Below are 26,801 nucleotides of genomic sequence, written 5' to 3' on the forward strand. Positions count from 1 at the left end.
AGTTGCCTACCTTGACGATGTGGCCATATTTTTGGATTCCTGGGCAGACCACCTGGAACATCTACAAAAAGTCCTTGAGCGCATAAGGGAGGCAGGACTAACTGTTAAGGCTAAGAAGTGTCAAATAGGCCTAAACAGAGTGACTTACCTTGGACACCAGGTGGGTCAAGGAACTATCAGCCCCCTACAGGCCAAAGTGGATGCTATCCAAAAGTGGCCTGTCCCAAAGTCAAAGAAACAGGTTCAATCCTTCTTAGGCTTGGCCGGTTATTACAGACTATTTGTACCACACTACAGCCAAATCGCTGCCCCACTGACAGACCTAACCAAAAAGAAACAGCCAAATGCTGTTCAGTGGACCGACAAGTGTCAGAAGGCCTTTAACAAGCTTAAAGCGACACTCATGTCTGACCCTGTACTAAGGGCCCCAGACTTTGACAAACCATTCCTAGTAACCACAGATGCGTCCGAGCGTGGTGTGGGAGCAGTTTTAATGCAGAAAGGACCTGATCAAGAATTCCACCCTGTAGTGTTTCTCAGCAAAAAAGTGTCTGAGAGGGAAAGCAACTGGTCAGTCACTGAAAAAGAATGTTACGCCATTGTCTACGCTCTGGAAAAGCTACGCCCATATGTTTGGGGACGGCGTTTCCACCTGCAAACCGACCATGCTGCACTGAAGTGGCTTCACACCGTCAAGGAAACTAACAAAAAACTTCTTCGGTGGAGTTTAGCTCTCCAAGATTTTGATTTCGACATCCAACACACCTCAGGAGCTTCTAACAAAGTGGCTGATGCACTCTCCCGTGAAAGTTTCCCAGAATCAACTGGTTAAAATCGTCCAAACAGCTCTTCCCCAGTAACCAGTATTAGTTTGGTGGTGGTAGCGGCCAGTCCAAGGACAACGGGTGGAATATTTTGTACCTTGGGGAAGTTTTGACCTAAGCTGGTAAAGATAAGCTTAGGAGGTTTTTCATGCAGGTCCCCACATCTGTACCCTAGAGTTCAGAGTGGGGGAGGAACCTTGACAGCAGGAGACAGCTTTCTCAGCAGATGCTATGACATGCTGGAATGTACTCCAATGAAAACTAATGGTCATCACAAACCTCCACAGTACAAACACAACCCCAAGGTCATAACACAAGGAAGAGGCCCTGTTATAATTGTCTTTAATGTGTGCACTGTCACACACAAACAGCTAATGCCCTTGACTGCTAAAGAAACAAATCCATTGCAGAGCTATGCAGCACCACAAGTGTGCACCAATGTTCCCTTTTGCATTTTCAGCAGCTTTACAGGATGTGAAGGTGTCCCTTGGCTCAGGCAGATATCATCCTCTGTCTGCCTGTTGTGCCAAGATGTGTGCACATATGTGATCACTGCTTTCCTTTGCCTGCTGGGAACTAGGACCAGCATGAATGTGCGTGGGATCTGGCTGCCTGTATAGAATTTGTAAACCAGACATGTCCTAAGCCTACGCAGTATGGAAACAACCTCTCACGGATGGTTTGCAGTGTGCAGCAGCCAATGATTACATGAACTGCATTTGCCACACTGGTATCCAGGTGGGTGAAGAGGCAACACCAACAAGCTTTCACCTACCAAATGCTCACTCCATGACATTCTGCACCTACTCACCTTGTGACTGGCTTCCCTTTTCCCAGGGTCAGTAATGTTGGGGTATGTTTTCCTGATTCACAGCAGGAACAGGTATGTGAAATTTCCCAAAATAACAGTAGGCACAGACACTATACAGAATCATATAATTTCTGGAAAATTAAGTCCTTTCTTCCCTCTTCAAGTACAATCCTGATCTTCTCACTGCCCTTGAATCATGAATCTTTCCAGTATTTCCCTATTTTAGTGGACCACAGAGGCAGATTCATGAATACTAAGCTTTGCGAAATGAGCGAATAGTAAGCTTTTCAGTTCTGTTACTCATTTTCCCCTGGGGAGGGCGGGGGGGGGGGGCAAAGTGATAGGGTATAAGTGCCAGCAATGGCCCACACACCATTTGGAAACCCCATGCCTCACAAGCCTGCACAACTACAAGCGTGACAATAGACTTTCCAACCCCACAGTGGTTTGCAATGGACCTATAGTTGCCTGGCGTAGCCACTGGCAATAACAACCCGCTTCTAAACCAGTATAGCTTCCATGAATCAATGGTTATGGCACCAGAGGATTGTGCAAGCTCATCAGACAGCTCCATGAAGGTCTGTTTTCTCAATTCTGAAGCTACTGCTGGTCTTCCCAGGTTTCCAAAATAATGTGATCTCACCACACTGACCTGGTTCTCACACACCAGAAGTCACAATCCATTAATGGGCATACCATGGCAATATTGGCATTCACCATCTCTCTCTCATGCAAGTTGAATGAATTGTCATTGACCCTCAAGGTCATCCACGTTTGACGTGTTAGAAAGTTGTACCCAAATTCCATCCAGTAACTTGTCATTCACCTACTCCACTGCATAAGCGTGTATACTGCGATCAGGAGTAGAACCAGATCATCATCCAGTTGCTCCATGTCTTCCACCCAGTTTTTCAGGGAATAGTAGTGGGGGCAACGTTATCAGGAACTCCCAGAGGGTGGACGATACCAACACAACACAAGAAAATGGTTCCTAGTGTGGCTCCCTGTGATGCACAGAACCCTAGTATGGTAGCGTTAATGTCACATACCTATAACGGCAGTGTGAACATAAGTATATGTGTGTACACAGCGTTTACATGTGTCCACCACAGCATATGTGAACTCTCAGACATGAGTAGGGGAAGCAACCAGGAGCATTTACATGATCCAGTACTTGGGGATGTGCACAGGTGGAGACATAGGCTAAACGAAATATGTAGCATTTGGATATGAATTAATACAAAGTTTAAAAAAAAAGTACACAGTACATAGCACAATGGTCACAACTCCAGGAGAAGGGAGAACAGATAGCCTAGAATACAGAACGAGTAGGAAGAAAGTAAATAAACCTATTAAAAGTATAATTTGTGAATTTACCGAGGATGCTAATATTAATTCTTTCAGTAGATAGGTAATTAAGAAGAATTTAGAGTTTGTGTTTTGTCTAAGGATGTGAAACAACTAAGATGTATGTAAAAAATACAAACTTTCTACTCATAGGGACCTAGTCTTCCCCTTACTTAAAGTCAATAGCAAAACCTTCATTGACTTTAGAGGAGTAGGATCAAGCTTATATTGCTTGAAAAGCATATATTGTAAAAATTATAGGTGAAATCTTGGCCCTATTGGAGTCTATGACAAAATTCCCATTGACGTCTAAGCTTTCACCCTATACTATTTCTTTTATTAGAGATCCATTGCTGAAATGCCTAATCGACAAGTCTACACTCTTATTCATGGACTAATGATTTCTTCCCATTTTCTTTCTAAATGCTTTCTCATCATCATTATTTCCTACTTAATAATTGGCTAAGAATGTGAACATTCAGATTTCTCCAAGGCCACCGTTAGCTCTACTTCACAGTGCTTTCTTATTCGGAAAGATTTGAAAAGCACATCTTCCTCATATGTCACTTCTGCTGCTTTCTCAACTGTTGTCAACCCAGGAACGTCTATCCCGAGACCTCTGTTGCCCTACATGAGTGTAACAAACTACCAGACCTGTTAAATCTAGTCTTAATATTTTATTTTAAATACCACTAAAATATACCATTTTGGGGGGGGGGGAGAATCAAGCAAGACACTGCACAGTTTTAATGTTTTTTTTCCTATTTCCTATATTTATTTACTGCATATATATGAATAATAAATGTTTCCCTATTTTATTGCTATTATATCTGCCAAATTAACTTCCTGTATAAATTTTATAAACATAGTCTAATAAATGGCTAAGGAAATGTCAGTGATGCATCAATACTAACAAAAATTAATGAGAGAAATACAATAAAGTAAAAGATGGTAGTAAAAGCAATATTTTCAAGAGAATTTTCTTTAAAAGCTGGTATTATTGATCTAGTGAAATAAAATTACCCCTTTGTCATTAACTCTTTAACTAGCTTCATGGTTACTTTAAGGTTTTCCTACTGAGAGGATGTAAAGGACACCTTGGTCTCAGCATTGGGTTTAAACTCTCTTCTGAAGGAGTAGATCAAAGAACTGCAGTAGTTTCAATGGAGAAACTTGACAGGCAGCATCTTGATAGACCATCACTTTGTTGTCTGTTTCATCAGCGGCTACTCTGTCTTCTGAAAGGAGCATCCATTTGTTGCAATTCTCTATTACTTTCATTTTCCTTTAGGGAAACCCTCTTAAACAACTACAACCCCTTACTCCTTACTACTTTTCAGAAATTAACAGTTTCAGGAAAGTATCTCTTGCAAACTCCGTTTATGGTCTTTCTCTAGCAATCCTCTATAAAGGTGTCTCCACCTCCTTCATACACACACCGACCCCTGATCTCCCCCACACACGTCTCTTCTACCATGCGGCAACACACCATGATCCTATTGGATTAATACACACGCAAGATAGTTTCAGGATCTGATTGGGAAAACAAACCAAAAAAAAAAAAAAACACACAACCCAAAAAAACCTAGCTTGCCATACACCTCCCGGGGGGATGGGGGTTGCCTGGATCATTTATTTATCTTGTGCGCATTAAGAAACCACCATTAGGCTGTGGTGGGAGGTGCTTTACTTTCTGAGTGCCAGCCTGCCTCTTTTGCACTGCAACAGGAATACACAATCGAACTGAAGCTGCAAGCTTGGCAGGAGCCGCCTGGTGTGTGCGTGCGTGTGTGGTTGTTGGTTCTGTCTATCGATCCAGCTCTCTCTCTTTCTCTCTCTGTGTGTTTTCTGATATATTTTTTGCTGGCGTTTTAGATTATTTTAATGACTATTTTGTTTTTTAAATCCTTGCCCGACTTTGATTGCAGCTTGGACTTAAGTGCAGCTGATCTGCTGCTTGGAGGAGAAAGAGCGAGCGAGGAAGCTCGGTCTCCTTTCCCTCCGCTCTGCCTTCGGATTGGTCTCTCTCCTAAAGTGCTGTCCAAGGGTTGGCTGCAGGGCTGCTGAATAACAGGTGCATTTTGCTGCTCCGTCGCCTCTCAGAGAAGCAGCCGAGGAATGCTGGTGCATCTGATCTGTGGATAAGAAGGAGCAAAAGGGGAGGGCGGGGGGGATCCTAACCCGACCCAGAAAGAGGCGAGCTGCCAGTGTGTAGGAATGTGGCCCGTCGTTGCAGGATCCGGATGCTTGGCATAAAAAAATTCAGGACGCTGATTCTTGTGACTTCTTAAAAACAAAGGGGGATCTGAAGAAGAAAGGAAGTGGGGAATACAAGCGAGCAGGATGCTCCGACTGCTGCTGCTCAAGGCTGGAGCGAGCCTGGCGGTTTAGCTGATTCAGCAGCTGCTGGAGGAGGTTGCATGAGGAGCCGCGGGAGGTTTCTGGGGCTGGAGACATGTCCCCTGACTGACTGACTGACAGACTGGGGGACCGATCGCTTTCCCCTCCCTTTCTCTCTCACCTGTCCGTCCGCATGCCGCTTTCCCCAGCGGCAGCTTCTCCCTGATGCCTTGTCTTTCCCTCTGGGGGTGTGAAAGGCGCCTAGGATGAGTGAAGGGGCAGCCTGCGCCTCCCCACCTGGTGCTGCTGCTGCTGAGGACGGGGCGGCGGCGGCGCCCGGGGGCCCGGACGGGGATGGGGCTCCCGACCCCCCCAGGGAGCTGCGATGTAGTGACTGCATCGTCTGGAACCGGCAGCAGACGTGGCTGTGTGTGGTGCCTCTTTTCATCGGCTTCATCGGTTTGGGGCTAAGCCTCATGCTGCTCAAGTGGATCGTGGTGGGCTCCGTCAAGGATTATGTCCCCACGGAGCTGATGGATTCCAAAGGGATTGGGCAGGACCCCTTCTTCCTCTCCAAGCCCACCACCCCGCCGAAGAGCATGGAGACCACCACCACCACCACCACGTCAAGGACACCCAACCGGATAAGCACCCGCTTAACCACCATGACCCGGGCCCCCACCCGCTTCCCGGGGACCCGGGTCCCCATCCGGGCGAGCCCCAGATCCACCACTGTGCGCCATACAGCTGCCCCCCCTACCAGCCTCTCCACCACGGTCCCCTTCAGCACCACCATCCTGACCTCCCGTCCGCTGCCCGGGACCCCCAGTACCCAGCCAGTGCCCATCTGGCCCACTGCGGCATACGCTACCTCCTCCTATAAAATCTATGTCCACGACTCTGCTCCATCCTGGACCTTATCTCCCTTCCAGGAGTCCACCACCACCACACCAGAAACTAGCCCTAGCCCCAAATTCCGTAAGTAAAGCGAAAGCTGCCTTGCCTTTGGGCACCCCCTTTTCACCGCTCCCCTACACCTGGTTTAGCCTTTGCATGGCTTCAAGAGCCAAGCTGGTGGTATTCCTAGTTTGGATGCTAATGTCTAGTATCGTCGGCAGACAAGGGTTAGCGTGCAATTACCGACACTGCAGAAATGCTGGAAAGCTCTTAGATTAAGTTTCTGCCTCTCTTCCCCGCACCCAGGCAAGTTCCCTGTTTGTGTGCTGGATGTTCACACGGTAGCAGTCATTTGAGGTGGAGATATCTCGCTATATTGTATAGAAAAGCAGCAGAGCCTCTTTCCACACAGCTTGGTCCAGGAAGGGCCGTTGAGAAATCAGTGGTCAGGAGGGATAAATGATGATCCAAAATTTGGTAGTGGATCTGGAGAAAGGCGGTGGCACTGATTCTGTGGCTGCTGAGATGAAGTGAAACTGGTAGACCGATGTTTGGCGCTCCTCGCATAGGGTGTGCTAAGGTGTGGGCGACAATGAGTGAGTTTCCTTTAGCCTTTCAGGTGGTCGTTAAAAAAAAAATCTTTAAATATAAAATGGGCTCCGAAGCAATCTCCCTTTCCTTGGTGCCTGGCTGTTGAAAAGACCCTTAGCCAGCGCTCTCCGAAAAGGACATGAGCCCGCCCCATGAATATGCATAAACGCTCAAATATGATCCAGTTTCATCTATTTGCCATCCGCCACCTCGGCAGATTACTGCCATCAATGACTAGCTGTTAGAAAGGGGGGGGGGGGTTTAATTTCCCTGAATGATGTTTGGTGGCTGACTTCTTCCCACCAGCCAGATCGCAAAGCGAAGGATTCTGGTTTAATTTGAAAATTAATTTGGATCAGGGACCTCTCCCCGCTGCCTGTGAAGGTTATCTAGGACGAACTGCAATCTCTGCCAGCGGAACTTCTGGGCAGGGCCGTTTAGTAAAACGATTAATTATACTGTATTAGAGTCTTGTGTGTTTTCTTGGCTACAGTCTAGGAAACGAGGCGCTGTGTGTCCCCCATTAGTGGCTTCTGCTAGGCAAGTCAATTCAATTGAATGTTATCAGCTGAATCGCTTTTATAGCCCGTGGCTCCCCTTTTTGCATGCTAATCTGAGGTTGTTCCGCTGGAGGATTTGGTTAGTTAGTCATTTAAACTTTTTTTTCCCCATTACATCTATTTGCTGATAAGCCCCAGGATAAAGAGTCCATATGCACAGCAAACTGATGCCGTGCATTGGCGAACCAGGCAGAAGAACGGGAAATCTGAACCGGGGGGTGCGAACACAGCTGCCACTAAATCAGAATGGCAAACAAGGCAATAACTCGCTTCTTCAGCCTTTGATCAAGGTAGGCGAGAGAGAACCTTCCCTTAAAGGTGCACCTGGCAAAAGGAAGTTGGAGGTTACAACCAGGAAAACCTTTTGTGGAAGAGCTCTAGGTCTGTCACTCTGTTTCTCATTTCTGCGTATAGAGCTGTATCTGAAATATACAGGTTTTTTTTTTTTTTCCGTTTCTCCCAAGGGTGCCAGATTTTCTTCCCATGCGCCTGTGTTCAAACCTTGTATAAGGCAACAAAGCTATATATGGCTTTTCAAACTGCATTGACTTCTGTGGGGTTGAAATGCTGCACGTTGGCTCAGGGCTTGTTGGAAGGGATTCTGCCAATATTTAAGTGTTACCATGCCATCTTGTAATCCATTTCCAGCTCTCAGTCCCATCTTTTTGGGTCTTTAAAGAGAAATCCACTGTAATTTCCGTCCCTCCATACTGCCTCCCTTCTATGCACTAAAGCGGACACAAGCCTTATTAATAAATCATGATCAGCTGGCAGGACCAGTCCAAACCAAGACAAAAAATCAACAACAAAATCTTGAGCTCGTCTGAACACTCACACAGATTGATAAGCAATATTTGTTCCCTTAGATTGCTAATACTAGATAGACCAGGGTGTTTCCCCTTATTAAATACCACTCCCTTGCAGGATGAAATGGAAGAAGTGCAAATCCATCAGAAATTGACCCTGTTTACGTGCATTGATAGCAGATATTATAATTAACGGAAGATTAAATAGATTACATAAAAAAGGATTTGAATTTATAGGGCATGTGGATATTTTTTAAGCCCTCAGCTTCATATAAGCTTTCTCTGAGGTTGCAATATGAACTGGGGAGAAGGAAATGTAATCTCTCTTTCATGAACTACTGACAGCGTGTGACCCTATGACCCAATATCTGCATCTTCCACTTGCTTTGATTGTGATTAACAGGTCTTGTGAGAAAAGGAACTCTGACTCTTTTTTTAAAAAAAATTCAGCTTCAGTTTCCAGGTTGAGCTGCCTGTTCTTTCTCTGCCCATTGCCTCAGCTGCTATTAAAATGAAAGTCATGGGTCTTGTTGTATCATGTGAATACAAATCTGATATGACAAGGCTGGTGCCCTGGCTTTCAAGACAAGTGCAGACCCTTGTTTGATCCTCTGCCTTGGAAAGGCACATGTGTAGTCAGGGGTCATAGATCATTTAGCATTTCACAGTTTACAAAAAGAGCTTTATCCAGATTGTTTTGTGTTGCATTTTATTAAATCATTTCAAGATGTGATAACACTGGGCTAAGAATATGACTTTGGAAAACAGAAGGCAAGTCTGGATGTATTTGTTCAGAAAGCTGGATTTATGTCCATTTAGTGTAAGTGTTGTAAAAAGATCTTTGGGGTGGGGGCTGGGGGATGTTCATCTGCAAAGATATCAGGAAGTCTCTCTGTTTTTGTGGATGTGCAGCATGAAAATCATTCTTGGTTCGGTTTTGCTCGCAGACAAGTTATCTATTTGCTGTTTTGAAAGTTCGTGATGAAATTCCTCCAGGTTATGACCAAGCAAAAGCTAGTTGCTTATCAGTTCACAAAAACCACACTCAATTCAGTGTTCAAAATAAAAATCAGTCATTAATCTAGAATGAGCATCTAGCTTGTGGATAAGAGGAACTGACCTCCTAACTGAAACATCCATAAGGCTTCATTTTTATTAAACATTGGTTTCATGTTTAAAGTATCATGCCCTGATTTTTTTTCAATATGCCTTTTGCTTGGTGTTCTGGGTCCTTCAGAAATCTTATTATTTATATGTTGAGATGTTGTACTTGAAATTCTTCATGCATGGATTCAGCTATGCAATGACATGGTGCTTCCTCCTGTATCTATACACCAAGAAGCTCAGGTCAGGCAGCCCTGGCTCCTATAATGCATTATAGCCAAGAAGAGAGATGATACAGAACTCCTAATCAATACCTTTTGTGAAATCCAATTGAGAGCTTTTTTTAAAAAAAAAAAATTGGTGCAGACTGAAACCCAAGTATATTTTGATTTTCATTGGTCTTAATTAGGATTATAAAACTTTTTCTGCTTTACTCAGTTATGTAAAGCATGTCCTTTATCTGCTTATTTTGCACAACATGGGTTGAAGAAACAAGCCTGGCACCTGAACTAGTGCCATCACCATTGGTTTCATTTCACAATGTATCAAGTATTTTTTTCCACATTAAGGGTGGTATTTAATATATGGCATGGGAGGGCTTTTACCAAAGAAATTCCATGTGAAAATGCTCTCCCTGCTATGTGTAGGAGATGCCAGACCCTCATGAAATGTGATCAGCTCTTTCCATGGCTCAGAAATCTTCTACCAACACTTGACCTGATCCTTGAAACACTTACCTGTGCTCTCAACTTTATTACCATGGGTAATCCCTGAAATCAATGGGACTACCCATGGTAGTAAAGTTAAGCAGGCTCACAAGGGTTTGCAGGATCAGGATCTTACTTTATTAACCAGTTTGCAATATATTTAAAGCTGATGAACCAAAGAAAACTACAGCCTGAAAGGCAGTTGCTTCCTCTACCCCTTTTACACACACACACTTTTGTTTTCCCCCAGATGAAACAATCAGTAGATAAAGGGAGACTGCGGTGTAAAAATCATGAATTTAAAAATTACTTAGCCACCAACTAATAATTTGGAGTAATTAAAATTTAAGTTGATTTTCACCAATTTCTCAGCCCTTCTTGTTTTTTTGTGTTTCCATCAACTTGGAGAGTGGTATAAGACTTGTTAATTTCATTTTCTATTTATACATAATTTTCATTTCTGGTAGTTATGAACTAGCACATTGTCATTGTGTCTGAGGTTGATTACTCTGCAGTGGAAGGTTTAAATAAAAATATACAAATACCAACATATTAATGTTTTTAAAATATCTTTAAATTTTGATTTTAATGATACTCAAATTATAGTTTTACACTTAAATAGACACTTAAAATTAGAAGCTATATAGAGCATTTGGTGTTACAAATCCATATAAAACAGTAATCAATTATAAAGCTTTTTGGTTTTGCCATTGAATACCATAAGAATATGTTTATAATAGTTTTCTTATAATAATTTAAACATATATTATATTAATGGATAGTAAGTGAGCATGCAATTGTGTCCAAGTGGAGTAGTTTTAAATGGTTGCGAATTATATATATTTCCTACTATACTATACAATTCTTCTTTTACTCAAATCTTTAACAAAGGTCGTTGGAAATATCGAGATAGAGGAAGAATGCAATAACAATTGTGCAGTACATGCAAATGGAAAACAGATGACTTATGTCCTGTAGAAATTGTTTAGATTCATAAGTCAAACTAAATATTGATTCATTTGTTTGGTTCAGGATTAGTACACTGTATTTCAACCAGTTACCCTAATTATCGAAGGAAAGGGACCGTAACGTTTCAAATTATTATGCTGCCTTTTAAGATCGAAGGACATTTTGAGGGGGGGCTGCAAAGCTATTCATTGGGGTGATATAATCTGTGATGTTTGGTAGAAGTAAATATTTCCTTTTTTCCCCCCATAGCATAAGTCTTCTTATTAGCAACTATGCAAGGATTATATATGATATATGTTGACAACAATATACTGTTATGAAAGTATTGACATATCACAAAATATTACCCTAAAGTAATGATAATGGTCTGTCCTAAACCACAGAAAATAGAAATTCAAAATTAAGGCAAACAAAAAATAAATCCGTCTCTACAGACCTTATTGTGTCTAGCTGTTGCAGCACATATGTGACTTTACAGCATGTAACCCATGGTTCAAAGATCTGCTGAAATACCCAATAAACATAGGGATGGTTATGATTTGGATTCAGCTTTACTTCTGAATTCGTTAGTATTTGTTGCTTTCAGGAGATATTTAACATTACATTTACATAGTTTTGTGTTGTTTAATTTTGTTTGTTTCTCTTACCATTTATTTGAAAATAAAAAAAAAACATGTCAATGAAATTACATGAAGTTGTTAACAATTTGGAGACTCTTATGGATCACTCACATGAAAGACTTCACTGATTACACAATATTAGACTGTTGAGTGAGCACAGTGGCTGTATATGTGGACAACTACCTGCACTCTGTATACCTCCTGGCATTTTTTTCTTAACTCTTCTTTTGCCATAGTTTGAACATAGACTCTTAAGACATGATCTGTCTCACACCACCCTACCCCCAACCACATACACCCATATACACACACACCCATTACATATCAGCAAAGGGCCTTCAGGGTTGTTCTGAACTCAGGGTCAGTCTATGTGAAGCAAGAAACTGTTGCAAAAACATTGATTGTATGAAATTGTTTGTGCTGCTTGTCCTTGCAATAGAGCTGATAAAAATCATCTGTGCTTTCCTGCTTACTAAGCTAATCTGTGGGAGGCCTTGCTGCAGCTGCAATTGGGGGCCCAAATCATTTTACATCAAGCCCCGCCTTCACAGTTTGACAGTTAATGTTTAGATGTGTTGGTAAGTGTAAAAATCAGTATTTCATTACAAAGGAAATGGCATATAGTGAGTAGGTGGGAAGTAGAAAACCAAGCAAAACAGTTCATGTAATGCAATCTATGTAATTCTTATTATGCTGGTACCTGATCCTTTGAACAGTCATGTGAGAGTAACAGATGTCATACCCTGTCCCTTGATAGGGAGGCTATTCTTTAGAATTCTTCCTTACAAAACCCTGGTGACTCTCCTTGTTTAGAACTACATTTCCCAGAATTCTATTCACTCAAGCCTCTCACACTCTTTCTCCATCCCCACCCACCCACTCACTCCTTCCTTCCTTCCTAACATCCAGCCATAGAGTGGAGTGTTTGCTCAGAAGAACAGGTCTCTTCCAGGGTGTTCTCAGATAAGTCTGCCAAAGCAGTGAGTATGTTCACACCCAGAAATGAGAGAGAATGAACACACAGACAGAATTCAAGGTAACAAATGCAGCAGTTCAAGCACAAGTGGCAGGACAATTGTTTTTGTACTTGTTGTTTAGCAACAAGCTCCTTCCCTTGGTGAAAATAAATTCTCAGGAAAAAGAGATGGGTAGCCCTCAAAGAAAAGGGATGGGAAGATGGAAAGGAGAAGTCTTTATTCATCATTCCCACTAGAAGGTGCTTGACAAATGTTGAGTTGTATTGTGCTTTTCTAGCCTAAGCTGGGCCTGGCTGGGAAGAATGCTTTTATTCATGTCATGTTTAGATATGTTCTCAGCTTTTCTGCAAAGGCACAGAGAGATTCAACTACACCCTGTGCCTACCTGTTTCCTGGGATTCCATCAGTTGCTAACTTATGTCTGTCCCCCATAACAGGTGGAGTCAAATTGTGTTTAAAAATACAGATTGTTAAACTTTATATAATTCTAACATGGAAACGTTTGACCAAAGCTTAGGATTTTTAAAAGAAAGTCTTCTGCCTTCAGAAATCTAGTATTATGTGTACTTTCCGTAAGATATTTGGCAGCCACAGTGCTAATAAAATAATTCAAAGACTATTTGAAATTCTATTTTTATAATTTTTATTGATTCTTTGCTCCTGATTCTCTTTGTGCAAGCTCTACCTCACCTATGAATTAGCAATCAAAAATAAAAAAACAGCAAAGTGTCAAAACCCAAATTGAGCACTATTTATCTGGTTTCAGATTTCATTATAATTGAAACTCAGACCAACTAAAGCACAATTCACAAAACTTAAAATACCTGAGTTGATTTTGTGATTTTTGCTTCAGAGTAACTGAAAGTTTTGCATGAAAATAAAATTTGAAACTTTAAAGCAGAGATTAGACAGGGTTCGGGAGCCTAGACACTGCAATGACAGCCTAAATAAATGGGTGAATAGGTGGATATATGGAGGTGAAGTCACACCTCTCTACCTCTGGGTTTACTGAGTTTTAAGGATTCTTTGCTCTACTGAATTTAAACTGCCTGTCTGCCTGATGTAACCCCACCCCCACTTTGTATTTTGCACTCCATGATTGGTCCACAAAACACACGAGACTGGCACTTGATCCTTGATGATATGTGTGGAAAAAGATGTTCCTAGTCTATAGAAAAATGAATTAACATTTTAAAAGCTTGTCTGAACAGATCTCTCCTAGAAGCATTTTGTAACTTAGCAGCACAATCTGGAAAAAATATATGCAGCCAATGATCTATGGAAATTTTGTGCTTATCTGGCAAAAATATGCTGAAGGACCTCAATTTGCAGTCTTTAACATTGAGATTGATATAGCCCCCAATCCTGCAAACGTGTTTTAACTTGACGTCTGTGAGCAGCGCAATATATTTCAAAGTTACACACACACAGTAAAATGTTTGCATAAACACACTTGTCTTTAAATGTAGTTTTCTTACTTTTGGTTGTTTTTAGGCAGTTGTGAGCAATACTTAAATGTGGTTATTAGTATTCAGTTTCCATTGGTGAGGTCGTCTTTATTTTGTTTAGTACTATATTGAAAAAAAGACTCTTTCTCTTCAAACTCCCCCCCCCCCAATAGTTTATAGTAAACTTTCATCTTTGTGTGATGTAATTGATTAGTTCTAGACCAGTGGCTCTCAACCTTTCCAGACTACTGTGCCACTTTCAGGAGTCTGACACAAAAGTGTCACAGGATACTATTACTGAAAAATTGCTTACTTTCTCATTTTTACCATATAATTACAAAATAACTCAATTGGAATATAAATATTGTACTTAAATTTCAGTGTATAGTATATAGAGCAGTATAAACCAGTCATTGTATGAAATTTTAGTTTGTACAGACTTTGCTAGTGTGTTTTATGTAGTCTGTTTTAAAACTAGGCAAATATCTAGATGAGTTGATGTGCCCCTTTGAAGACCTCTACATACCCACAGGAGTACTTATATACTTGGTTGAGAACCACCTGTTCTAGACCACCAAGTGTCATCTTAGTTGTGGATTTTTTTGCATGTTGATTTTAACCGATGCCCTCAAATCCAAGCTTGGTTCTGTATTACAATGGTAAAATACCAGGTGTATGGATGCTACTGCATGCATTTATTATTATTTTATTTTTTTAGTGTATATCTTTCTTTGCTGAGTTTTCAGGCAGAAATATGTTAATACTGACTCTTTCCAAAAGCATTATAAACATGAAATGTCTTTTGAAACTTTAAAGATGACCCGTTCCCTTGATGCATTTTCAGATTTAAGTATTTGTTAAAACTATATCATTAAACTATATTCATATTATTTCACAACATCATTGTTGTTATAAACCTCAGGATTTTAGTTCATTGTGAACTGAGACTTGATTGCTGGTTGTTACCAGATAGAGGGGCTGTAGCACTGTGTAACAGCAAACCCATTAAATTAATATTAATAACAAAGAGCTTCTTTTCCAGATCTGATCATTCTCACTGATGTCAGAACTTGTAACGCAAGCCATTGACATAAGATAGAGTTATTCTGTTGGAGTGTCTTCGTCGGTTTGTTTTAGTGGAATGACAAAGGTTATTTCTTATTTGGTTTGCAACTGATTTATGAAACATGCAAGGAAGCCTGGAACTGCTGTTTCTAAATATAATCAGGATCTTAATGAAATCAATTGTCATATAGTTTGTATCCAACACTGTTTCTAATCTTCAAAATTACCTGGCATTGTGCAACACTAAAATTTTACTCTTTCCCATATATGCATGCAATAAAAAAAATCCATGTGCAATTTATGATAAATGATGAAATGCTGTTTCCTATAATGTACTGAAAATGGCTGACTCTTGTAAAGCGCAAGTATCTCTATTAGGTCTAAGTGACTAGATAACACTCAAAACGTTAACCATAAATAAATAAAATGAAACATCAAATGTGTTAGTATATAAATGGGCTTAGAATTATAGCTAAAATAGCAGTAAATTATTCACTTGGTTGGCTTTTGAACTGTTCAGGTAATAAATAGCTTCCAATGGAATTCTCAAACATTGTATTCTTGGTACAGATTTTAGGGGTGTGGGGGTGTCTGTGGGAGAGTTAATGCCCTCTTTAAATCTGTGAATGACTCTGCGCTAGAGAAACAGGATTTTTGTTTGAACCTTGTGGAGATAAGCTGCACCAAAATGTTATGGTAATTTTTTCTTCATTTAATAGTATCGGAGATAAAGGTTTTGCAAGGGCAGAGTTCAATAGGTAGGAAACTTAACTGAGTGGATTATCCTGATGAAATTTCAGTGCTACTAACTCAAGCTGGAGGTGGTTTTATAATTATTCCACTGAGTGGCTGTTTCCCCAGGTTTCTGTTGTGAATGGCTTATTGCTATTACAGCATACGTTTTATAAAGGGTTTAGCAAATTTTAAAAGACCAGCTGTTTGTTCATAACACTATAGTGTAACCTTTATAAGGTACCCAACTTTTTTTTTTCTACAAAATAATTATAATCAGAGGGATGCTGAACTGACACAATGTTTTCTGATGTTAAACACAAATGGTGTGGTGGCATAATTTTTGCACAGGAAATGTTGTCTGCCTCTACTGGCCACACATATTAGCCTACTACTGCTACCTGGTAAGGAGGTTACACTTTGTAGCTCAAACAGTAGTGTTCTGAGCTATGGAGGCAAAGACCCTGGATTCAAACCTTCCCAATGACTCATATTGAGGGTCATTACTTACAACATGTGACATACATACAAAATACAGAGGATGTTCCATATGTTTACAATCTGAGGGCTCACTTTGTCTCTTCTGTATTGATGAAATGGAGGCACGCTGCCTGAATCAGCGTCGTGCCTTGTATCAATATGCTGTAGAAAAGGAATGATGCATCCCAGGTAACGGAGGTGAGCGGATAGCTGTGAAGCACCTCTTACTCTTACAATAATAAAAATAATAAATACCTAGAGCTTCTTCTCTGTAGATCTGAAAGCGCTTTACCTTGCAGTAAGTGTTATTACACTCTTTTTTGTAGATAGGGAAACTGTATGCTGAAGTGAGTATTGACAGAATATCCTTAGCACAGCTCAGGGACGACGTTGCAGAGATGTAGCTTCTGCCTGGCTCTCCTGTGTTCAATTTTACCCCTTGTTTGTGTAGGTACTGAGGAGGAGAAGGGTTACTGGTACCCTCATCTCTAAAGCACCTCCTAAGGGATGGCATAATTTAGCTCTAAATGAATAGAAAGAACCACAATTTAAAAAAAATATATTTATTTTAATGAATATGAGGCAATTGTAACATCTTGCAGAATTCTAAAGGGTTTAAGTCCTTTGCATAGCTAGATTTAGGCCAAGTATATGAGTGAGATTTAAGATCAATTTACAGTATGTTTAAGAAAGAAAATATTATGCTGGCATAATGATTGTTACTTTCACGATTTTTATTTCAAATTAGGATCATCATGTCCTCTCCATTTTAATAGACTGTTTGCTGGTTAAACTACCTGTCATGGAATGTAAGCACTCTTTGGTCAATTGCTGAAATATTGCCTGTGTCTACTGAAATTTTAGTAATTGGATATGCCACATAGCATGAAAAACTCAGTGGTTACATATGTTTTGTGAGCTTGACAGATTTAGGGTTTTGTAGCCAACTGCACCTCAGTTCCTGAGAAGTGCATATATAAATGTGAAAGTAACCCAGTTCCAGGAATTGTAGAGTAATGGCTTCTGTACTCGCTTCTGGCTTGCTCACAATGTATAATTTGGAAGGATGAACAGAGATATATTCATTTCTGATGATAATTTAAAATACATTTGCCCTGACTTTAGCAGCGTTCTTGGATTCTGAGCGTTGTTTCTTTTTTAAAATGTACTTGTAGAAAATGAAGATGGTAAGTAAGGGTCAATATCCAACAGCCTGATAATAAAGAAATTATTATAGGAGAGAGCCTTTACGATGAGGATAAAGTGTACTGGATTACAAAAAAAACCCCAAAAAACATTCCAATGAAGTATTTAATTTGCATACTGTGAGGTTTTTGTCAATGTAAAAGCAGTTGTGGATTTATTAGGGGGCTTATTTGTTGTTGTTTTTTAATGACAATCCCGCAAAGAAGATACCAAAAGATTATATCCAGGTAATTAAAAAATACATTACATTTGAACTGTTTAAGAAGAAATTATTTAAAAACAAGCTCTTAATATTCTAGTGGATCCTTAATTTTTTTTCTGTTTTTTATTTCTGCTTATTATTGCTGTCTATATGATGGCATACAGTCTTGGCCATTTTTTCTTGTTTTAAAAAAACCCCAAATTTATTATAATTTAGGTATAGTATATTCTGAGATCTGTAGAATTAATATTATTTAGAAATTTCTTGATATAGCAACTTTAATTTACCCAGTACTTTACACATCTAGAGAATTGTTTCCTGCCCCAAAGAATTCACATTCTAAAACAGATCAGATACACAACAGAGCAATGCACCAAAGGATGAGCTAGGAAAATATATTGGCAAAGAGAATGAGGGTCAGGATCCTTGGCAGAAGTTGGCTTTGAGAGGGGACAGGAAAGAGGGAAGACAGGAACTGGGGAACTGTCCCAAATACAGCATGCTCCTGGAAAGACGTAAGCACATGTTTAACTTTACACAGCCTTGAAGTTAAGCATGTGGATAAGTCTCTGCAGGATTGTGGCTGTGGAGGAGTGGGGAGAAGTACGAAGTGGGGCATATCAGAGAGACCCTGAGAGTGTGATCTTGTGAGCCTCAGAGCAGGTTCTGTGAAGTGGGCAGCAACACCTTGCTTTCAATGGGAGTTGCAGGATGTGTTAAAGGATTCCCTTAAGGAATCAGGAGATTATAGTGTGTACAGTCTCTACGTAAAAGAATAAATGGACACAAATCAGATGTCAAGAATTATAATATTCATAAACCAGTCGGAGAACACTTCAGTCTCTCTGGTCACTCGATTACAGACCTAAAGGTCGCAATATTACAACAAAAAAACTTCAAAAACAGACTCCAACGAGAGACTGCTGAATTGGAATTAATTTGCAAACTGGATACAATTAACTTAGGCTTGAATAGAGACTGGGAGTGGATGTGTCATTACACAAAGTAAAACTATTTCCCCAGGTTTATTCCCCCCACCCCCCACTGTTGCTCAGACGTTCCTGTTAACTGCTGGCAATGGCCCACCTTGATTATCACTACAAAAGGATTTCTCCCCCTCCCCCCCCGCCCCACTCTCCTGCTGGTAATAGCTCATCTTAAGTGATCACTCTCCTTACAATGTGTATAATAACACCCATTTTTTCATGTTCTGTGTGTATATAAAGCTCCTCACTGTATTTTCCACTGAATGCATCCGATGAAGTAAGCTGTAGCTCACAAAAGCTTATGCTCAAATAAATTGGTTAGTCTCTAAGGTGCCACTAGTACTCCTTTTCTTTTTGCGAATACAGACTAGCACGGCTGCTACTCTGAAAAGTGCGTACTGAGAGTCTGTATGGTGAGCAGAGAGACGCCAGAGCCTGAGTGCTTTAACAGAGAATTAGAGGATATACTCCTACTCAGACGTCCTCACAGAGGCCAGGACTTGATTCAGTTCCTCCTACAATGTATCTTGGTCCAGTCTGGTAAATGGAGGACCAAGAACTCCACAAGTTCAACTCAGCTCCACATAGAGTAAGATTGTGATGTGCATAAGCAGAGAGTGGGGTAAGTAGAAAGAAACAAGATCAGAGGTGTAGGTGGGGTGAAGATGAAGCAGTTTCAGCAACTATGAGGACAGGGTGATGTGGTCGTGTAGTGAGAATAGAAAATGAGTTTGTATAGAAGGAAGAGTTGAGAAGAAGGGGGAGTGATGTGATGACAAAACACAGCTTGCTTCTGTTTCACTGCCGTTTCTCTTATATTCGCAGTTTTCTGTAACATGAGCCAAAAAAAATTAGCATTCTCTAACCTATTGAAGATGTTGGGTCATGCATAGAATTGATAAAACTCCGTTTGGTCCGAATAATCCTCAAATTTAAAAATGCTTTTAATTATGTTTTGGCCCCAATCCAAATGTTTTGGCCCTTTGGCCCCAATCCTCTGTTGGTGTAAATGGGTGCAGCTCCACTAACTTCAGCGTGATTTCTCCATGCAGAGGACGGATTGTCCCCGAGGCTGCAATGCTGTCGTGAAAGACTGCTAATTACCATAAAAAAAATGAAGCATTTGTAGAAGAGTCTGTAATGGCTCCTAATAAGCCACTGCCATATGTTTTTCAACTCTTTTAAAGTAAAATAATTGATTTGTCTTTCCTGATATTCATCTCAAGAAAACAAAAATGAAGGAAATAGAGTTTATGAATCCAATTTTTAAACCATAAAGTATTTGAGGCTAAACATCTAATGTACTGTATAGTTAAATTTATATAATTGATTGTACCTTCTCTTGAACAATATCCTAATGGCCAGAACTATTAGACTGGGAAATAGCATCCCAAAAGAAGTGATGGAAGTCCCATTGTTTGGGCCATTTAACACTGGACTAGAAAAATCACTTGAAAACTAGGATCGATCCTGCCTTAGTGCAGGCGTATGAATGAGACAGTCTCTAATTCCTGTGATACTTTTGTTTCTCCTGCAGTTAGATCAGGTTACAAGTGAAGGGCCTGATTATGCCAGCAGCAGCAGGCACTTAAGTCCCATTGAAATCTCTCTTATCTTTATTCAGTATTCCATTGCCACGGGCGACATACTAATTATTGCCATTAATATTGCCACCTTATATTTTGGAGTTACAATGTTAATATAGTCACTCTTATTTTAACTAAGGGCTTGTCTACATTACCGCTTAAGTTGGTGTAAGTTACATTGCTAGGGGTGTGAAAAAACACTCCCCTGAGTGACATAACTTACATCAACTTAAAGTGGTGTCAACACTGCACTATGTCAGTGGGAAATGCTCTCCCACCGACATAGCTTCCACCTCTCATTGAGGTGGACTAATTACGTTGAGGGGAGGGCGCTTTCCTGTTGACGTAATGTATCTTGTGGTAGTGAAGACAAGTCCCAAGGAAAAATCTGTTTGAGTAGTCATCTTGTTTGTTAAGGAAGCAGTAATGTGGGCAGCCATAGTACAACTTATGGGCCTTTGCATCAGGCCCTACATGCATTCACTAATATGCTTAGTGGTGTTTCCAATAACCAAACAATTTGCTTGTATATACCAATAAAGGTGTTAACCCTGCTTGTGTGACCTTTGGGTGGGCTAGAGTTGACCTTCTCCGGTGCCTAAATCAACCCAACTCACATAGAAAAGCACCCAGAGACCCAGAATTCAGTCATCGAGGATTTTCAGGAAGGATTGCACAGATTCAATTCCCCAAAATCATTCCCAAAAGGAAAAAAGGAATGAACTTAATTCTTAAGAACCAACTATTATATGTTTCATTAAGATGTTATAAATAACTTCATTTTATAACATAACATGGCTACTTTATAATGCACATACATTGTCTTCACAGTTTATACATAAACATAAATAAAACAAATCTAAAAAGCTCACTCCCCACAGAAACACCGCGAGAAGAAACTCAGAGTTCCCAAAAGCTGCGAGGTTGATTTCACCTGAGTCTCAGAGTCTTTGGTCACCAAATCTATATAGTCTGCTGAGTCAAAAGCAACATCTTCCCTCCCCCCGCCCCCCCTCCCACTTGCTTGTGGGCATCTTCAGTTGGAATCCATGCAGATTCTTTCTCTTCTGAAATCACTGTTAGCCAGTCAGCTAACTGATTAACCAACCACACATTTAAGTATATAGATTCTGAGGGGAAAAAACCCTGCTGCAGAATGCTTCAGGGTTAAGGAAAACAGACAGCTTTCTGCTCCTGGGTTCAGCTTTTCCCAGCCCACACAGGGCACATGGCCTTTTGCATAGCAGCTGCCCTCACTGCTTGCTCGCCTGGAGTCTGAGTCCAGCAACACGGAACCTATTGAGCATATCCAAAACTACTACACCCAATTCCAGAAACTTCTGAGTGTGGAGAGTTAATTGTGCATCTGCCTAGCAGCAATGACCCAGACACAACTCATTCCACCCCCAGATAGATCTCTTAAAGAGATCTCTCCCTAGTAGGCATGTTGATTACACTTGCCTTACTCTGGTATGCTGGATTTGCCAGAAAGTTGTTATTTTTAAAATCTCAAAGATGTGCATTCCATGCCCCTGCACGTCTCTAAGAAAATATTATGAATTCTAATAATAATGGAAAGCAATCCCATATAGCAGGAAGATGGAATAGGTGATAACGCTGATCCCCTCTGCACTTCCCCATACACGTATGTGTTCTTTATGATTCCATGGTTTAAAAGGCATTAAAAAGATACCAAACTCTCTTTTGAAACTGCTGGTATAAATGATTCAATGTAGGCCTTAAAGTTAATCATGGGTGAACTTCCAAAGATGGGAAAACTTTGTATTTCATTCCAGAAATTGTACATTGGAGTAGGCAAACTGATTTAGAGTAAAAAGCAGTATGGAACCTATCCTTCACTCCGAACTTCAAGTGACCCCGAGCTACACTTTAAGGTTTTAAAAGAGTTTGATAACTATCATCACTTTTTTTGTTTGTCTGTATTTTATTTATTTCATGTCTCCACTTCCTAGTTTCAGCTGAAATCAGAAATGTCAATTGTGCCAAAGAAGACTGTGTTTTGTTGCCTGATTTTTAGGTTTTTTTAATATTGCTTATATAATAAAAGTTATAGGCTTGCCAGTGGATCTGATCGGAAGATAATACGGCTCTTGTCCCAGAATCAGGCTACACAGTGTCTTGCCAGGACCCTCAGGATGTTGACAAGTACACTTATGCTGAGAACAAAATACAGCCTTTAAGACTTTGATTGACATAAATGGAATAGTAGTCAAATGAAAAAGTAATCAACCAGAATTAAAAAGGAAATAATACTGTTGTGTTTTAGAGGTACATGTAGTATCATTTACTATAAAACTTCCTAGATTAACATACTCACACTCTTCCTTAATGAACTGGTGGTAAGAGAAAAAGGACCAGCCTCGTCTCTTCTGGCTGCCAAAAGAGCCCGATTGATCCAGGTTCCTCAATTCTCGAGTGGAAGATGGAAAATTTAGGAGAAGCTAGAGAGCTAGAAAGCTATAGAAAGACCCAAGAAAACCTAACCTAAAACTAGTTTAAAAATATGGTGGTTTGCCCCTCTTGTAGAGTTTGAGAACTATGTGTCCACCTTCCTTGTCCTCACTTAATTTCCTCACCCACATAAAATCGGGGCTCTCTAGCATGGCATATTCATACATATTAGTGACAATTAGCTCATTCTCACATCTGTTATTTCTGGCGTGAACTGGTTTGGTGGTGGTGACTTCCATGTTCTTTGTGGTGTTCCTGTTAAGAGGGCAAGTGGTAGGCCATGTATCTATGCCAGAGAACACAAACATATATATGCTAACTTGCTTTAGCTTATACAGGATGAGGCCTGTAGTTCCTTGTGTTACTGCCAAAAATACAGTAGCTCAAAGCTATAAATCTATTAGAATAAAACAAACAACAAACCCATAAGAAAGCATATAATAAAACAAGCAAGCAGGCCACCCTATGGGCTACAGTTCCCAACCCAGCTAGAAATTAGCATTATTGTCAGTCTCACTAGACTCTTCTCCTGAACTAGCCAAACCAGTTTTGCATTCACAGGGTTTTAAAAGATTTAGTTGTTAGCAATTCACATTGTGGTAGCATCTAGAGACCTGAGCCCCAAACTAAATTTTCCTATCTTGGAGGTTCACCCATCATTAATTTTAAGGCATAAACTGAATCATTTCAGTTTCAAAAAATATTTCAGTAATCCTCTTTTTAACACCTTTATGCCAGTATTTAATGACCATTAAATGACATAATCTACCATTTGGAATGGAGAACCAATATTATTCTTGTTGCAGATACAATAATGAAATGAGTGACAAACAAGAAGAAATAATAAATGAATGGAACCGTAGTATTAACATTTTATTTTATTACTGTTCAAGCATCGTTATGTTGAGCACTCTACAAAAGACAGAGGAAGACATGGGCATTCTGTGTTGTGCTTGACATCTTTTACCAGTGAAGCTCAAGATTAAAATTTGTCATTAACTACAAGTAGTAGGCCATCTAGGGTCTGATCTAGCTCCCATTAAAGTCAAGGGCAAAACTCCTATTGACTTTAATTGCACATGATCAAGCCCATACTTTTCCCCAAGGCCCTCATCAGCTCCTAATGAATTCAGTGGAAATTTGGCACTTAACCTGTGTTACACCCTGATCATGTTCCCAGTGAGGTCATTTCATATTCCAGAACATAATCCAGCATAATGTGACGCAAGACTGGAATAGTAGTTGAATATTAGGTGCATCTGCATTAATACAGCTATATGGAAAGTTTTTTCCAGTGCTTTTATGTTATGCCTGACTCCAGGCAATGCTATAAATCCTTTATTTTTAAAAGTTGTATCATTATCTTGTCACCTCAAAATAAAACTGCTAAAAATCAATGCAAAATTGCAGAGGTAGGGAATTTTTGCTACAAGTACAGTACAACATTTAAATTCTCCTCTGCTATTATTTTCCCCTTTGAAAGTGTATTAGTTATATAATGGTGTAATACATTGGCATTACATGCCTTTTGGGTCAATGAATACACGAGTTATTTAGTGTGTTATTATTTACAAGATGACCAACCTATGCATCTTTCATGCATTCAGTAAAGAAATAAAATCACTGATTTAATCACATGGAAAAAATAATGGATTGAATATTTTAAATCAGTAATTCATATGTACTAACTAGTGTCTGATCAACTATTCAAATTTTAGACCAAAATTATCATCAAGAATGATGGGCATATAGAACTAAAGTTTATTTTGTGTTCCTGTCAGTCTACTGCCAAATAATCTAAAGATCTATAGTAGAAAAACTACATAATTTTTAGGCTGAAGAGTCTACACCTGCCTATTGGCTAAACCCCTATGGAAAGAGGATTCATAAGCAGAACCAAGTCGTTCCAGTGAACTTGCAAAGTTAATAAACTTTGTAAATGTAAGACTGAAAATAGTGATAAATTCCATAGTATGAACTGTGGCTATATGAAACTCTCTTAATAATCTTACTGTAGATATTTTCAGCATTTCATTAATAGAGTATATAATCTGAGTAGCTGTGAGAGTGTATTCTATATAATGTGTCTACTTGATTTATATGCCTTGGTGTTAGATTTAGAGTATGTTCTTCTCCTATATGTATTCATTGCTCTGACTGATATTAGTAGTAGTTTAATGGATCCAGTGAAGGAGAAATTTAGCTTTTAGCAAGCTATCAAAATTATGAGCTGTGTTAGGCTAAAGAGCTTAAATATCCAATACACTACTGTATGGGTCATATTCTGCCACGTGCTCAATGATGATCGTGGTATCAGAAACTAGTCAGATGGTTGTGCATGCAGAATGCTGAAGTTCTAGCCTGGGGTTAGCATTTTTAACTTGTGCATCTTTGTTAATGAAAGCGAATATCCACAATACTGCTGCAACTTACTCTGCCTTTTCCCTATTATTACAGTTTAAGAGTAAAAGTTATTCGTTAAAAGTTGGAGTTTACCCTTGGGATATGGTAAGTCTTGTGCAGATAATATAAATTCAAAACACCAATTCCATTGGTTCAAGCCTCAGGAAGACAGAATCAAGAAAGTACACAAGGATACAGAACAACCCATGTTCTGCCTTTTTTTTTGTTTTTTTAGTTTTCTCTTATTTCTTATTTTGATTACAGTAGCACCAGCAATTCTGCTAGGGTTTTCTAAATATATAGAAAGGTGCAGCTCTCTCATTTTATGTAAAGTCTTGGTCTCTAAGTCTTGAATCTTCCAGTTTTTCCATTTTCTGAACTTTGCAGTTCCAGAGGCCTCTTAGGCCTCCAGCTGCACCGGAGGAGCTGCTCGCATGGGGCATTGGCTCCTGGGAGCAGTGGCCCTATGTTCCGCTCCTTTTGCTGCTGTGATATCTGGGAGAACCCTGGGGTTCCATGGATACCAATTTCTATCTTCTGTTATCCGCATCCACAGATAGAAATTTGTATCCGCACAAGACTCTAATGCTTTGGTGTTGTTTCAGCTGTTGATTTTAGTGTGCAGATGCTACATGGTATTGGTGGTCTATGATAAACAGAAGGTCAGAGTAGATCATCTGGTGGTTCCTTCTGGCCTTAAACTGACTCTAGGAATTTATAGTTTTGTAAGTAGGAAATCCATAGAGTATCTGTAATATTAACATATGGATGTAGTGTATGATTGTGTGGGAAAACCCTTTAAACTAAGATCTGGTATTCTATAAATAGGTTAAAATATCTATTTTAAACAAGTTTTGGCTTAATTTTGTGCAGTAGTAAAAGTAAAAAATTAAGTTCCATCTTTATTAGCTATGAACTATGATCCTCAAAATACACACTATTTATAATTAAATATAATCTAAATATAATCCTAATTATAACTAAATATCCTAATTATAACTGCAAAACTGCCAGAAGTCCATTTTTTTGGCTGGAGCTAACTCAGGTTTTACAATCCCAATCAAGCCTCAGTCCCAAGAACTGTGAAGTGGCAGTTTTTAAAGGCTGAAGTTCTGGCTTTCCATTACTATAGGCTGGAGGCTGCTGCTCCCTCTTTCTGCTTCACTGTGCCTTGTTGCTCCTTGGGGGAATGAGGTTTCAGTGAGCTGGGAGACAGATGAAACAGATCATCCCAATCCTCCATTACTTTGGGAGGAGAGAGAAGCATGGAAGCTACTTTGAGGCACTGGTAGAGAGAAAGATGGATTACACACCACAACTTCCCATTGCTTGAGGGGAGAAGCTCCTGAAGATGCCAGAATGACAGCAGAGCAGAACATTGCCCCCAGACAGCTGTGTGTAAGTGGATCCTGTTGAGGAACTGTTTGGAGATATGGGAGTTGCAGGGTCTTTTGTGGTTCCTCTTCTAGATCCAGATAAACATCCAACTTTTTTTGGATGCTTATCTGAACCCTAAACCCCGTGAGCCCTTATGATAAAGAAAATAGTTCTTTGGAGTGATTGTCCAAGTGATGTGTATATATATTTTTTAAATGCTATCAGCTATGTAACTGGTATTACAAGTGCTGGAAATGTAATTATAAACGGAAATATTCCCCTTCCCAAACC

General features: G+C 39.9%; 1 protein-coding gene across 2 annotated transcripts in view; it reads left to right on the forward strand.

Annotated features, from left to right (window-relative positions):
- Nucleotides 1-4,712: 4,712 nt before the first annotated feature.
- Nucleotides 4,713-26,801, forward strand: part of NRG3 (neuregulin 3) — an 894,861-nt gene continuing 872,772 nt past the window's right edge. The window contains exon 1 of one of the 2 annotated variants that reach the window (XM_048857225.2): nt 4,713-6,300. In XM_048857225.2, the coding sequence (XP_048713182.1) occupies nt 5,589-6,300 (712 nt within the window). In that variant the 5' untranslated portion in view covers nt 4,713-5,588. Of the gene's footprint in view, nt 6,301-12,413; nt 12,613-26,801 lie in introns of those variants that run through there. The other variant, XM_048857226.2, reaches the window with a different exon arrangement.

This window comes from Caretta caretta, chromosome 7 (assembly GCF_965140235.1).
Source record: "Caretta caretta isolate rCarCar2 chromosome 7, rCarCar1.hap1, whole genome shotgun sequence".
NCBI lineage: Eukaryota > Metazoa > Chordata > Testudines > Cheloniidae > Caretta > Caretta caretta.